We start from the raw sequence: 15,552 nt of genomic DNA, 5'->3' as shown, positions 1-15,552 counted from the left end.
GACTTAACAGTTACTATATACAGTAATGGACTTCTATATATTTAACATCAGATTAAAACTTTGGGTGTAAGATTCAGATAATTATTTATTAAAAGCTCGACATTTTAAATGAGAATAAGAAAGAAAAGTATGTCTTTGTGCCCCCTTTTCCCTGTTCATGCCCTATCGGCCCCCCTGGCTAAACTTTGCTAGATCCGCCCCTGCACAGTTACGTCAGCTGTAGAAAAAGATCCTGGTGTAGAAATAATATTAAATAAATTCTAACAACAGCTGATCAAGCTTAAACGTGCTGCTGTTGTTCAGCCGCTGGTTTCCTCTTTCTGGTGCAAAGTGAGACAAAAACAAAGAAGAGAGACGATCAGCTGATCATTGATCAGTTTCATGATTGAAGTAGCAGCAAGAAGAAGCAGTCGCTCCATATATCTGTTGTTAAGCTTAACGCGGGAATGTTTTACAAACATTCAGAGATGAACTTACACACTTGCTTTACTTCTCTCTGGGAAAACTTCCTCGGAGATGAAATGCTGGTTTGGTAGCGAAGCTCCAAATGCTCAACGAGACCCTCACAGGTCTGGCACGCCACAGCCGCTCTATCACGTGACCACACTGCTCCGACGTGCTGAGCTTATGAGGCGAGTCACGCCGTGTGGGAAGTTTTGTGAGGTGCTTTTTGATATTTAATGGATCGGATTACATTTTTTATTTCTCTCTGATCCAGTAATTTAGGTCAGTATCAGACCGATACGTAATATCGGATCGGTCCATCTCTAGTTTGGACACACGGACGCAGGTACGTTCAGCCTCACCCACACACACAGTTTTCTTCTCCTGGTAACACGACACGTCCAAACTGTCCAATCAGGTTCAACATGTGACTGTTACACTGTTATTAAAATTATTATGACATAATAGTTTCTGAACAGTCGCTCATTAAGGTCGATCTCTAATAGATGTTAATTGTCTCCTACCCTAACCCTGTTTTTTAACCAGAAAATACCCCATCTGCTTAATTTGAACGTATATTGTGTACTCGTAAAAAGTGTGTTGTTTTTATTCCTCCACCTTTGTGGTAAAAACATCCATGTTTACACAACATATGGTTTAATTACTGAACACATTCATTTACTTTCTTACTGTCATTTTAAACTGAATGCATCGAATTTTGGATTTCTTTTTACAACACAAAATTAAAATGTAACAGTTCTTCTAAACAACAAATATTTGTGACATTATTTTAAACTGTTCCAAAAAAAGAAAATCATGTTTACTCACAGGTACAGTTACACATACACTGAACAAAAATATAAACTCAACACTTTTGATTTTGCTCCCATTTTTCATGAGCTGAACTCAAACATCTGAAAAATTTTCTACATACACAAAAGACCCATGACTCTCAAATATTGTTCTTAAATCTGTCTAAATCTGTGTTAGTGAGAAGTTGTTGTTTGCTGAGATCATCCATCCCTCCTCACAGGTGTGTCAAGGTGCAGATTAGACAGCATGATTATTGCACAGGTGTGTCTGAGACTGCCCGCTCTGAAATATGCAGATTGATCACAGCACAGTGCTGCAGATGTCGCAGCTTTTGAGGGAGCGTGCAGTTGGCATGCTGACTGCAGGAATGTTTACCAGAGCTGTTGCCTGTGAAATGAATGTTCATTTCTCTGCCATAAGCCGTCTTCAAAGGCGTTTCAGAGAATTTGGCAGTACATTGAACCGGCCTCACAATTGCAGACCACATGTAACCACACTAGCCCAGGACCTCCACACCCAGCATGTTCACCTCCAGGATGGTTGACCAGGTGGAAGCCAGCCTCCCGGACAGCTGCAGCAACAATTAGTTTGCATAACCAAAGAATTTCTGCAAAAACTGTCAGAAACCGTCTCAGGGAAGCTCATCTGCATGCTCGTGGTCCTCATCGGGGTCTGGACCTGACTGCAGTTCGTCATCGTAACCGACTCGAGTGGGCAAACGCTCTCATTCGATGGCGTCTGGCACGTTGGAGAGGTGTCCTGTTCACAGATGATTTTACTGTTCAATGATGGCAGACAGCTTGTGTTGCATCGTGTGGATGAGCAGTCTGCTGATGTCAACGTTGTGGATTGAGTGGCCCATGGTGGCGGTGGATCCTGAGGACAATTGTTGTGACATTTATCCATGACCATCACCTCATGTTGCAGCGTGATGATGCACGGCCCCATATTGCCAGGATCTGTACACCTGGAAGCTGAAAACATCCCAGTTCTTGCATGGCCAGCATACTCACCCATTGGGCATGTTTGGGGCGCTCGGCGTGTACGACAGCGAGTTCCAGTTCCTGCCAATATTCAGCAACTTTGCACAAGTGTTGAAGAGGAGTGGACCCACAGCCCACAATCAACAACCTGATCAACTCTATGCAACGGAGATGTGTTGCCCTGCGTGAGGCAAACTGACTGCCTTTCTGCCCCCCCCCCCCATAAAGCAAAACTGTGCATATTTCAGAGTGGCCTTTTATTGTGGGCAGTCTCAGACACACCTGTGAGGAGGGATGGATGATCTTGGTAAAGGAAAAGTTCTCACTAACACAGATTTATGAAGATTTGAGATTCATGGGTCTTTTGTGAATCTACAGGGTTTATTTATATGGGTACACTGTAATAACATGGGAATGGTTGGTGATATTAAAGTCCTGTTTGTGGCACATTAATATATGTGAGGGGGCAAACTCCTCAAGATGGGTGGTGACCATGGTGGCCATTTAGAAGTCGGCCATCTTGGATACAACTTTTGTTTTTTCCAATAGGAAGAGGGTCATGTGACACATCAAACTTATTGGTAATGTCAGAAGAACAACAATGGTGTGCTTGGTTTCAACGTAACTTTATTCTTTCATGAGTTATTTACAAGTTTCTCTTTGTTCACAGCCATTGACATGTCGAAGAGGTTAACACGTGAGGAGCAGATCGAAATCGTTAACAGCATGTTGGGACCCTGGGATGGATTCTGGGTCATGGTGGGAAGATGTTCTGACACACTACCCAGAGCTTTCCCAAGCGGCACATATTGATTATTTTAGGACAAAGAAATCAGAAAAATATAATGCACTTAAAAGATTATGACAGTGATTTGGTTCAACGGCTGAATAAGGCATCTGCACTCAGGGAACATCTTGATTCGAGATATTTTCTTGGCTCACAGAAAGAACTCAGACTCCTGTTGCCTCATCATCGACCTCGATCTGCCAGTGTTAGCATCTAAATGTACATTATACATGTTACTGTTAATAAGAACCCAGCAAACACTGAACCAAGTAAGAGAAACTGAAATAAAACCATCACATCAGGAATCCACCCCTTTTTTTTAAAAGACTGCTCGTGCTAAGTGTGTTACGCATACCCAGCGTCCCCTTAACGATAACAGCAGTTTTAATAAGACAAAACAAGTATTTAATTATGACGTATTAGAGTAAATATAAGATTCCCTCAGTAACACCTGTTATAATGCAATTACACTGAATTATCCATAAAAGCCCTTAATAATGATTTCATGCTATGTGAGTCATAAAGCTGTGATAAAGACAAAGAACAATATAACAGTTCACTGTCATTCTAGAAAAAATAACATATGCAGCAGCGAGACAAAACTCAGTCTTTTTCATTACGTGGCCAGCAGGGTGCATGTTTGGGGTTTTCTTCTGTAAGTGATGCCTGTGAGAACAAGACAATCAGCAGGCTGAAAGGAGCTGCTGAGGTTGGGCCATCGGGTACCGCAGAGGACCTTCTGAGGTCTGGTAGAGTTCAGGGATGGGAGGAAGCTGCTATTACAGGGCCGACCGGCAGCATGGTAGGCAGGTTTTATCTCGCTGGTGCGTGAAATAATATCCCAGCACCAAAGATGTAAATGTTTGCTTGATAGAATGAAGCTAAAGGTATTTTTTGAAAGCATGATACTAAATGTTTTTAACTCTGTGTGACGGACTCTGCTGCTCTAATTAAAATGGGCGTAGCGCAGCATAGTTGGATGTGTAATAGACATAGAGGCCTGGGTACACAGCCTCTGTGAAGGTGGTGCGGAAGGTGTGGAGGTGACTCAGTGTGTTATGGGAGACTTTGTAGAAAGACAGAGTGCCAGCAGGCCAATCAAGAAACACTCCGACTCTGCTGCAGCCGGTACTGGGAAGACTTTCGCTCCACACTTTACCGTTATGGTAAGCATTGAGCTCTTGCTCGTACACACCAAAATACCAGGATTTGGTGTTAGAACCGAGCCCTGCCTCGTCACTCTTACCCATCCTTACAATGCTTTGGTACGTAACAGCTACACCAACGTTATTACTGGAACCAGTACTCCACTCCACTTCCCAGTAATGGCGCCCAGTCAGCCCCTCCCTGCACAAAACCTGAGTCTTTGTATCAAACCTCTCAGGACAAGCAGAATACGTCTGCCATGCTCCACACGTTGCCTTCTTGTTGTCCTCAGACAGAATCAGGTAGTTGTTTGCAGTGTTTGGGTCCAAGGTGAGATCACAGGCGTCTGAACAAGAGGGGAAAAAACAACCGTTCGTTACCACACAGTCCACTTTACAACAGCACACTCACATCCAGCACATTGTTTAGAGGAGTGGGGTCTAGAGCAGGGGTGGGCAATCTCAGTCCACCAGGGCCGGTGTCCCTGCAGGTTTTAGATCTCACCTTGGGTCAACACACCTGAATCACATGATTAGTTCATTACCAGGCCTGGAGAACTTCAGGACATGTTGAGGAGCTAATTTAGCCATTTAAATCAGCTGTGTTGGTTTGAGGACACATCTAAAACCTGCAGGGACACCGGCCCTCGTGGACTGAGATTGCCCACCCCTGGTCTAGAGGCTTCTTGTGGTGAGATTTGGGATTGCAAATTTACCCTGGCCTTTTGTATCAGGCATGTAGGAGAACCAAGAAGCCACCAGGTTTCAAACATGGTGTCAAAGTTAAGTCCTGCATTTCCTCTGATGTCCACTCAGCAGGTTTTGTTTTAAAGGCAGCACACTCACAGTGAATACGTTTGTCTCCTCTTACTAATATTCTGTTACTGATGAAGATATTACTGATAACTGCATCACAGTGTCTGAAGGTATAATCAGTACTTCACCTTTGGTGCTTAAAACTTTGAAAAGTACTGAGTATATCTGATATTTTCCCACTTTTGTAAATTTATATATACACCGATGAAAGTTCCTAACATTGACGATCTATTGAATTAACTCCTAGAAAAAGTCCAGCCAATCACCTTATCATTTTCCACTCGTCCCCGGGTTAGTAGCATTGCATATATTTTTGCTGAACATGAAAACAAATAGGTAAATATGGACTTACACCAGAGGAGTTCTTGTCTGTCTTTCACAGAAGTGACATCAGGAACAGCAGGCTTTGAAAACTCTTCAGTGACCCGACGGCCTCTCCTGTAGTGGTAGATGGTTGCTCCTTTGTATTTCTTATTTGTTTCTGATGCCACAATGAAGCTAAACCTGCTGCTGCTCTTCAGGCCTTTGGTGATGCTGCAGAACTCTTCAGCTTTCTGTCTCAGGTTGGCTACCACTTCAGCTGAGAAGAACCAGTGGTCTTTTGTTGGTGGAGTGAAACTGTCATGACCACGCAAGTATTTGTACATCTGGTCCAGGTAGGGGTCGTCAGTTTCCACAGAGGTGAAAACAAAGCTCAGGACATCGTCTACATCCTGAGCAAGACTCACTCTGTCGAACTCGGACTCATCTTTAGTGATTTTTATCCCCTTCATTGCTTCCACACAGGACCTGATGACGTTGATTTCTCTCTCTGTATTATCTAACCACTTGTCTAAGTTCTCCAGACTGAATGGTGACTTCTCCTGGTCGTCTAAGAGTTTCTCCAGTGAACTGTCTTCTTTACCCTCAAGAATGGAAGGGAATGTCTCCATCATAGCCTGTCTCAGCTTTTTTCCGCTATCTTCACAGAGGTTTTGGAAACGCTTCAACTTGTTGAGAATCTGTGGAAAACTCTGAACCACGTCTTCATCCAGAGAGTCATTGCATCTCATTTCCATTTCTTTGATGATTTCTAGAGCATTCTCAGCTTTCCTCAGTAACCCGACACAAATCTCTCCCTTCATCTCTTCAGCAGTTGGGTCCAGTTTCTTCAGCGGTGTCAGCCACACTTTGACAGGAACTGTTTTCTCTCCATTTCCTCCAAGGAGCTTTGGAAGCTGTGAGTAGGTCTTCACTGCATCTTCAAATGTTGAAGGGTTGCTGTCGAGAATGAAGTCTCCGTAGAATTTGCAGGTGAATTTATCAGTCACAGCTTTTTCTTCTTTACTCAGCTTGACGTCAACCTTTGCCTCAGAACTATATACAATGATCATCTTAACTGCTGCCTGCATGCGGTCCTTCGTCTGCTGAACACTGCTGCTCTCCAGCTTCTCGCTGTCAAACACAAAGAAAGCATGTGCCCCATATTGGATGCCTGTGACTACGTGTGTTGCGTTGCTTTTCTTAATGACGTCTTGTATTTGTGTGGTTTTTGCTTCAAGGTGAGTCATTGCCAGCCGTTCAAATGCAGTCGTAGCTTTGAACTGAAGCGTCACTCTGCTCTGGTTCTTGAACTTCTTGTTGTCATTCAGATAGCTGCAAGACCCACTCTTTTCAGTCAGTCCACACAACCAACTAGTTTTAGAATATGTATCTACATCCAGCAGAGAAGACTTGGTCTCAATGGAGTCTGATGTAGTAATTTCGTAGGTGGTGCTGGCCTGATTCTGCCTAGTGCTGTACCTTTTAATCGTTTCTCTGTCCCACAGCGTGAAATCTGCAGAAAACACAAAAAGGAAATGTTTTTTTGAAAAAATTATTAACGTTTCTGCTGATTCAGTAAGAATAAAGCCGATGAGCCACACCATGCAGATATGGGGAAGAGTTTTTGGAGCTAGGGTAAGGAGTGAAGTGATGATCAGTGAGCAGCATTGTGACTTCATGCTGAAAAAGAGCTACAGATGGCCTGTGGCACTGACTCTCCAAGTCATGCACCAGTACCCCGGAAAGACTCATCCTGCACCAGCTCCGACCCATCAGACCGCATCAGGATCACCTTCAGTTTGCATACCAGCCCCGACTCTGCGCTGAGGCCACCATCATCTACCTGCTCAATCGTGCCTACACCCATCTGGAGCACTGTGAGGGTCGTGTTTTTTGACTTTTCCAGTGCTTTCAACACCATCAGGCCGACCCTCCTGGGTGATCAGCTGACAGCGATGCAGGTGGATGCTGCTCTGGTGTCCTGGATTGTTGTTACCTGTTGTTACAGGAAGACCACAATATGTGCGTCTTCCACAGTGTGTGTCTGACAAGGTGATCAGCACCACAGGGGACCGTCCTCTCCCCCTCCACCCTCTACACCACTGCACACAGACCTCCATCATCAGTAGGGTTTCTGATGACTCTGCGGTGGTTGGATGCATCAGTGAGGGTGATGAGTCAGAGTACCGCAGCTCAACGTGGCAAAGACCAAAGAACTGATTGTGGACTTTAGGAGGACCAGGAAACCTGTGACCCCTGTTTCAATCCAGCGTGAGGACGTTGTGGAGGACTAGAAATACCTCAGAGTGCACATAGATAATAAACTGGACTGGGTTAAAAACACCACTGCCCTCTACAGGCAGGGCCAGAGTCGTCTCTGAGGTCCTTCAACATCTGTCAGACAACGCTCAGGATTTTCTATGAGTCTGTTGTGGTCAGTGCGATCCTCTGTGCTGTTGCACGCTGGGCCAGCAGGTCAAGGGTTGCAGAAGCCGACAGACTCAAACTGATCACAAGGCCAGTAATGTTGTGGGGGGGGGGGGAGCTGGTCTCCCTTAGGGTGGTGTCTGAGAGGTGGATGTTGTCCAAGATAAAGACAATACTGGACAATACCTCCCACCCACTCCATGACATGCTGGGCAATCACAGGAGCACGCTCAGTGAGAAGCCGAGATTACCCATAATGCACCACAGAACGACCATGATCATTGATCAATGGTCTTTGATCAGTGATCTTTGATTAGAGGTTGTTGATCTATGATCGTGACAATTTGCATACTAATGATGAAGGAGCTGACCTTCCAGCCCATTGTTCCTGGGCTGGTTTCAGTCATTATACAAATGTCCTGTTTATAAGATGGAAACCTGCAGTCAGCTGAGACTGAAGACGTCACCTGATGATGATGAAACGTTTCTCCCACTGAAAATATCCAGATGAACAGAATCAAGCTTTTGGGTCATCTCACAGTTCTTGTGTTTAGTGCTGTCAGCTTCTGACAAGAAATTCTCATTTCTGCTGTTCAATACCGAAGAAATGTAAACTTTTTAAAATGATGCCAGACTGCAAAACTCTTAGCTGTGTCTCTAATCAAACCTCTGTTACCTCAGCAGCATCAGGTAATGCTCACCTGCTGATTCATGGTTTTCTTAAGTTTTTGTTCTACTGCAGAATATTTTCAAGGTTATCTGCTATAAAAAGTGAGGAGAATCTCCTTCATGTTTTTCTGTGTTTTATCCTCAGTTACTTTGACACAAAGGCCTCTGCTGCGATGCTCACACCTCTGTTGAAGTCTCACAGTGTCAGCTTTGGTTTATACGTATCCACATTTTTATATCTATGTGATATTTCTGTCTGAGTCAAAACTCAATCAACTCACGACTTTGTGAATCTGACTCGAATCAGTTATAGAAATAGAAATCGATAGCAGCCCTGTGATAGGGTGCCAAGAAAGGAACTGCAGTACCAATGGAAGCTTGTATGGAGTTTTTTAAGATGTGATGTTATAATCCAGGGGTGGGGAACTCCAGGCCTCGAGGGCCGGTGTCCTGCAGGTTTTAGATCTCACCCTGGGTCAGCACACATGAATCACGTGATTAGTTCATTCCCAGGCTTCTGGAGAACTTCAAGACATGTTGAGGAGGTCGTTTAACCCTTTAAATCAGCTGTGATGGATCAAGGACACATCTAAACCCTGCAGGGCACCGGCCCTCGAGGCCTGGAGTTCGACACCTGTGCTATAATCAGTGTCTATGAGCAGTTAGGTCTATATATATTTGGACACTGATAAAAGTTTTGTTTTTTAACTGTTTACTGAAGCATATTCCAATTATAGCTTTAAAATGGACATGGGCATAATGTGCAGACACTCAGTTTTACAGCACAGTACTGCAGCTTTCATTCCAGGATATCCACATTCAAACTGTCCTGGTGTCATGGTCCGGAGTCTGTGGACTCCGTGTTCATGTTTAAATTTATTAATATTCTGTGGTTTTGTTTATTTTGGGCTGTTTGTAATTATCCCTAGTGTTTTGTGTCCTCTGTGCTCTCCTGTTCCATGTTTCATGCTCCTATGTTCTGTCTCCCCAGTCTGTGTTAAGTTTGCGTGTTTAGAGTTTTGTTGGGGTGTTTCCTGTTTTATTTTGAAGGTCCGTTTCTCTTGTCAGTGTTTGTAGTTTTGCTTCCCCTTGTCTCCTTATGTCCAGTTAATCCCAGTCGTGTCTCCCTCCTGTCTTCCCTGATTGCCCTGTGTGTGTTTTCTTGTGTGCTCTGCAGGTTTGTTTGTGTATTTCCCCGAGTCTCCCTGCATCTCCTTTTCAGGGCTGTTGCTGTTAGTTTTCTTCAGTTTAGGTTATCCTCGGGTTCTGTTTCATGCCTACTGCGTTTCTATTTATTTCACCTCCCTAATAAAACTCACTTGCATCTGAAAGCTGCCTGCATCTTGGGTCCTTCATTAAATTCCACACAGCTTGCCCAGCTAGTCGGGACACCTGGTGCCAGGTGTACTTGTGGACATCTTTAAGTTTGAACATATCTCAAGGTCTTGCTCTCAAGTGAGGGGAAAGGTGAGCGGGAAATGGACAGACGGATTGGTGCTGCAGCTGGAGTGATAAGGATGCTACACTGTCACTGGTCCGAGAGAGCTGAGCGTTAAAGCAAAACTGACGATTTACCAGGTGATTCACATCCTTCCCCTCACCTACAATCATGACTTTTGAGTAGTGACGGAAAGAACAAGATCGTAATTACAAGTTTAGAAAAAACGGCCTAGTGCAGCAGCGCCGCCGGGCCCCACAGAGCCCGGGACAGCCCACCCGACCCCACCACAGAGAAAACTGCACCCACTCCATCATCCACTCATCTTCCAGACTACACAAATGGTAAATGGTAAATGGTCTGTATTTATATAGCGCTTTACTAGTCCCTAAGGACCCCAAAGCGCTTTACATATCCAGTCATCCACCCAATCACACACACATTCACACACTGGTGATGGCAGCTACATTGTAGCCACAGCCACCCTGGGGCGCACTGACAGAGGCGAGGCTGCCGGACACTGGCGCCACCGGGCCCTCTGACCACCACCAGTAGGCAACGGGTGAAGTGTCTTGCCCAAGGACACAACGACCGAGACTGTCCAAGCCAGGGCTCGAACCGGCAACCTTCCGGTTACAAGGCGAACTCCCAACTCTTGAGCCACGATCGCCCTGAGACAAGACACAAGACAATAGACTCCCAGGCTGAGATCTTCCTCCCCCTCTCCTGTATCTCCCCCCCCTGCAGAGTGAGGTCCTGAAGAGAGGAGAGCTCCTGCAAGGTGTAACAGCCTCCCCCACGAGCTGAAGAGCCCCCCAGGTGGCTCGATGCACTGGCGGCACCCTGCGCCAGGGCCGGGCCCCCATACACCCACCCGCCCACAACCCCAGCAACATACCAACCAGGACCCAAGCCCCCAAGGCCCGGCCAGGGCCCCAGGCCAGAGACGGAGCGCCCCCAAAACCTCCCGCCCGTCCCGGACCCACCCAGGGGCAGCCAGGCTACCAGGTCAGTAACCCCCATCCGTCAGCACAGACCCTCCCCTAGCCCCGCTGCACACAGCCATGAGGAAACCGTCACCTAAGAGCCAACAGAGCCCCTAATAGGCCATGACCGCTACCCCAGGTTGAGCCCCCCAAGGAAGATGCTCCTGGGGAACCCCCGACGCCCTAAGCCTGTCCCTACCCCCACACCAATCACAACAGTGAAGGCGAGACCAAAATATGACCCCCCCACCCCCACTAGGTGATGGAGCTGATCAAAGGAGCCCAGAGCGATTGATCTGATGTGGTGGCAGAGGCTGTATCGAGACTAATGTAATCTAATAGATAATTTATATATTGGTTAGAATTAAGATTATTTTTATTTTTCCAGTTCATGAGGACGGTTTTCTTGGCTATGCATAGGGCAGTGAAAACCATATGGGCTATATTCTTTTCTGAAGTGACATTATCTAAGCTGCCCAACAAACACACTAAGGGGGAAGTTGGAATGTTACATTTCAGACACTTTGATAAGTCTTCACATATCTCGCGCCAAAACTTCTGAACTGGTGGACAGAACCAAAGAGCATGGATGTAATTGTCCGGTGAATTGGTTTGACAGTGTGAGCAGTTGTTGGTAGACGTAAAGCCCATCTTGAACATCCGATGACCTGTATAGTGCACTCTATGTAGTATTTTGTATTGAATTAATTGAAGACTGGGATTTCTGATTAGATGAAAGGTTTTTAAGCAAATCTGAGACCAGAAGTTTTGGCCTAAGTTAACTGATAAATCCGCTTCCCATTTTGCAATAGGAAGTGATATTGATTCATCTGTTTTAGAAAGCATTCTGTATATTTTGGATAGTATTTTGGGGTTTTAAGAATAAGAAATTGAACCACACTTGGTGGTGTTTGTAGTTCAACTTGACCCGGTTTAAATTTCTTTTTTATTATGGATTTAATTTGTTGATATTCTAAAAATCTTTTCTTGTTGATCCCATATTGTGTAACTAGTCTGTCAAATGAAATAAATGCTGTTCCTTCTAATATATGTTCTAAATATGTGATTCCTTTACTACTCCAATCTGAAAAGTTTATCATATTATTGTTTTGTAATATGTCAGGGTTGTTCCAGATAGGTGTACGTTTGCATGGGATTAATGAAGACTCCGTCAATTTTAGAAACTCCCACCATGCTGTCAGAGAAGAGCTGATGTTGATGCTTTTGAAGCATTCATGTCGTTGGATGTTTGAGCTGATAAATGGTCTGAAAGCTCTAGATTATTGCAAAGTGCTTGTTCTACATCTAGCCAAGGTTCATCTAAGAGGGTATGTTTTAGCCATCCTGAGATAAACTGAAGCCTGTTGGCTAAGAAGTAGTGCTGAAAGTTAGGTAGTTCTAATCCTCCTTTATCCTTGGTCTTTTGTAGTGTTTTTAAGCTTATACGTGGGGGTTTATCTTTCCAAAGGAATTTGGACATGTATGAATCTAGAGATCTGAACCAATCTTGTGGTTTAGTTGGGATCATTGTGAATAAATAATTTATTTTTGGTAAGACCATCATTTTTTATAGCGGCGACCCTTCCCATGAGTGATATGGGTAGACATTTCCACCTAGCCAGATCACCTTCTACTTTCTTTAAAAGTGGGGTATGGTTTAATTTAGTTAGATCTGCAAGCTTGGGAGTTAGGGACTTTATATATATATACTTTATTATATGCAACCTGAATACATAATAAAGCTCCAGACCTTTCAGCCCAATTCTAGTTTTTGTGCATAATCCATCATATAAAATATAATCAAATGGAAAAGTCTCTTTTTAAAACTTGTTTCATTAGTTTTAATCTTTTAACTTTATGCATCAAGCAAAAATGTAATTATATGCGACTGTCTTTGACTTGAAGAAATTCTTTAACATTTAAACCTGTTGTCTGCATATTCCAGCACATAAAATAAGAGAATGATCTTTTGAGTTTGCACTCTTTCAAATAGATGCAAGTCAAACACAGCAGGAAATAAATAAAATCAACGACTCAGCAGGCTTACAGGAAAGTAACAGTAATCTAATTACTTTTTTGCAATAGTAATCCCTTACTTTACTCGTTATTTGAAAAACATAATTGGATTACCGTTATGCATTACTGCCCTTCTCTGGTGCTGTCACAACTAATACCAGTAACAGGCTCCAGTATGACAACACTGATGAAGAAATGTGCCACAGAAGACTGAATGTCCAGAACCTGATTTTCCATCCATTTTATTCCTGCTATATTTATGACCGTGTGTCTGGATCCTGCCCAGACCTGCACTCTGCTGCACTGAATAAAGACTCTGTGACACAGCAGCTATTAAAACAACTGCTTCATTTATTCATTCAACAGGCTAAAGGAAGCCATCTGTGCCACTATTCAGAGTCAAGGTATAAAGACGCCCCTGCAGAAGTGATTCCAGTGAGTAATTCATTCATTCATATTCACACTTACCTGTGTTCAGTTTATCTCTCCTTGCATCGTAGAGCATCCCCAAAGCAAAGGGACGACTCAAAGCAGCGACCGTCACCTGATCTGAGGCCATGTCTCCGACCTGAGAGAAACAATCCAGCAAAATGCATCAAAACCAAATATTTATTTATTTATTTATTTATTTCTAAACTGGTCATGCAGCACAGTTCACGCGCATTCTTCTCAAATTAAAAACCATCTAGAGCAGCACACATTGATCCACATTCATGTTTTGTTCTGATCTTGGTGACATCACAGCACGATGGTTGCAGCCGTGGTCCTGAAACAGGTTCCTGCATCAGTCAGTGTTTAAATCTTTAAATGGTTTTGATCTCATTAGACAAAATTTGCAGATCTCAGTGAATCTCTTGTGACTACAAAACACATTTTCCAAACTGATTCATATCTCCGGCACGTCCTCCAGGTCGTTCTTAAACACAAAACTGCTCACTCGAGACTGATGAGATGAACCTGATATAATATAAGATATGATTCCTCGGGTAGATAAAAGAGGAGGAGGAAGATCACATGGACAATAAGATGCTTACATGTCTCAAAATATGATTTATTCATGTGAAAAGTGTCCTCTTCCTCTTTCTGCACACACAAAGTAATGTTTCCTTGATCCAGTCCACCTGCTTTTGTCTTATTATTATTTTGATGGGAAACTAATAATTTGAACATTTATTTTTAATACTGAGTTTTGTGTTTAGAGTTGAGAGAAAGAAATACAAAACTCAATATTCAGGCTTAATTTAATTGTTCTCAGGTTTTTATTCGTTACTTTTAGCAGATTTCTTTTTCTTCCTCTCTGCCTCTCGGATCACTTCCATCATCACGTCATCGCCGAGTTTCAAGACTTACACCTGTAGTTGTGTTTCTGATTCATGTGTCACGAGTGAATCACAGTAAAAACCTGTTAGTGAGTCTGAATTTGCAGAAAGTGGGATGAAACAATTTTCACAACCTGATTTACCAAAAAACGATGAAACTATTTAGAATGTGAAGAGCATGTCAGAGTCAAATGAAATCATCTCATTGTACAGAAGACAGAGCGAGTGAGAGGAGAGCATCCCTGATTACCTGCTGTAGGTGTGCAGTCCTCAGTCTTCTTGGCTCGCAGCTGCAGAGTCCCGTCACACCTGCAGGTTATTTTATAGCTGATAACGAACGCCTCCCTCCTCAGACACACCTGAACACGTCCACCTTTTTTATCTTCAGTTTCTTATTCAACAGGTTCCTGAGCAGGGTGTGGTATTCTGCAGAAAGCCTCCTTTTCTTTGTGATTTTCACACAGTTTGGAGTCTGTTAGTGATGCAATAATGATAAGTGGTGTAATTACAAGTGTTTCTTTTTTTTCTTTTTCTTTTTTTTTCTTTTTTTGTGTGTCCCGTTTGGATCTTTAGCATCAGAATTGTTGTCTGAAGGCCAAGAAAGATGCCAAGTGGATTTACTTTACCAAGTGGATCATCATGGCCATATTGGTCCATTTGATTGACCTTTATTATAATTATGTATTTATTTGATTTGATTTTTGGTTGTTACAGATGGGACAGACATGACTGGGGGATAGGACAGGGAGGAAGAATGAAAGAAAGAGAGGGAGAGAAAGACAAATAGAGGGGAGAAGAGACGGTGAGAAAGAAAAACAAACAAAACACCTGGATCACCTGTATGGAGAAAAAAAAAAAACAGAAGAGAAAACAAACAAGAAAGAGCAACATAATAAAACAGCACCATCACAATAAACTAGCTAACAATAGATAACAGTAGATACTAAATATTAAATGTTATTGTGCAGCACGCAAGATCGACAGCGCACAATGTGCTTTGAGGGAGCAGCCAAGAAAGGTGTAGTTTGTGTCTGTGCACACCTGTGTGGATCAGAGTGTGGTGAGGGGAGATAGGCCTCCGTACTTTGGAGGGCCTGAGATGTTCCCAGAGAGGTCGAGTCTAAGACCCAACCTGACATATAGACACAGACGAACAGGTGCACGCGGACACAAACGTGCATTCACACCCCCATATACACAAACAAACACTCGGCACTCACCCAACGTGTAGACAGACACAAATAGACACTGCACAGACAGTCACACTCCCCAAACATACTCTATATCCCAGGTCCAGGTAGCCCCGCCCCCAAAGGGACAAGCCACACCCAGACCCAGGAGATGTAACCCTTCTCTCTGGGGTGGAGGCAAGCAGACCACCTCCTTATCTGCAGTAGCAGGGAGGC

General features: G+C 43.8%; 1 protein-coding gene and 1 pseudogene across 1 annotated transcript; both read right to left on the bottom strand.

The window, feature by feature from the left end:
- Positions 1-1,287: 1,287 nt before the first annotated feature.
- LOC146512041 (uncharacterized) lies at positions 1,288-2,481 on the bottom strand (annotated as a pseudogene).
- LOC146512040 (neoverrucotoxin subunit alpha-like) lies at positions 1,288-14,651 on the bottom strand. Its single transcript, XM_085169871.1, has 4 exons — positions 14,397-14,651; positions 13,296-13,395; positions 5,341-6,804; positions 1,288-4,519 (listed from the first exon to the last, which is right to left on the bottom strand). The coding sequence occupies exons 2-4, from the start codon at positions 13,384-13,386 to the stop codon at positions 3,978-3,980; spliced, it is 2,097 nt and encodes a 698-aa protein (XP_085025997.1). The 5' UTR covers positions 13,387-13,395; positions 14,397-14,651; the 3' UTR covers positions 1,288-3,977.
- Between the last annotated feature and the right edge of the window lie 901 nt (positions 14,652-15,552).

The sequence above is a fragment of the Neolamprologus multifasciatus genome, chromosome 8 (assembly GCF_963576455.1).
Source record: "Neolamprologus multifasciatus chromosome 8, fNeoMul1.2, whole genome shotgun sequence".
Taxonomy (NCBI): domain Eukaryota; kingdom Metazoa; phylum Chordata; class Actinopteri; order Cichliformes; family Cichlidae; genus Neolamprologus; species Neolamprologus multifasciatus.
Note: the sequence above shows the minus strand (reverse complement) of the source record. Positions and strands in the feature narration are given on the sequence as shown.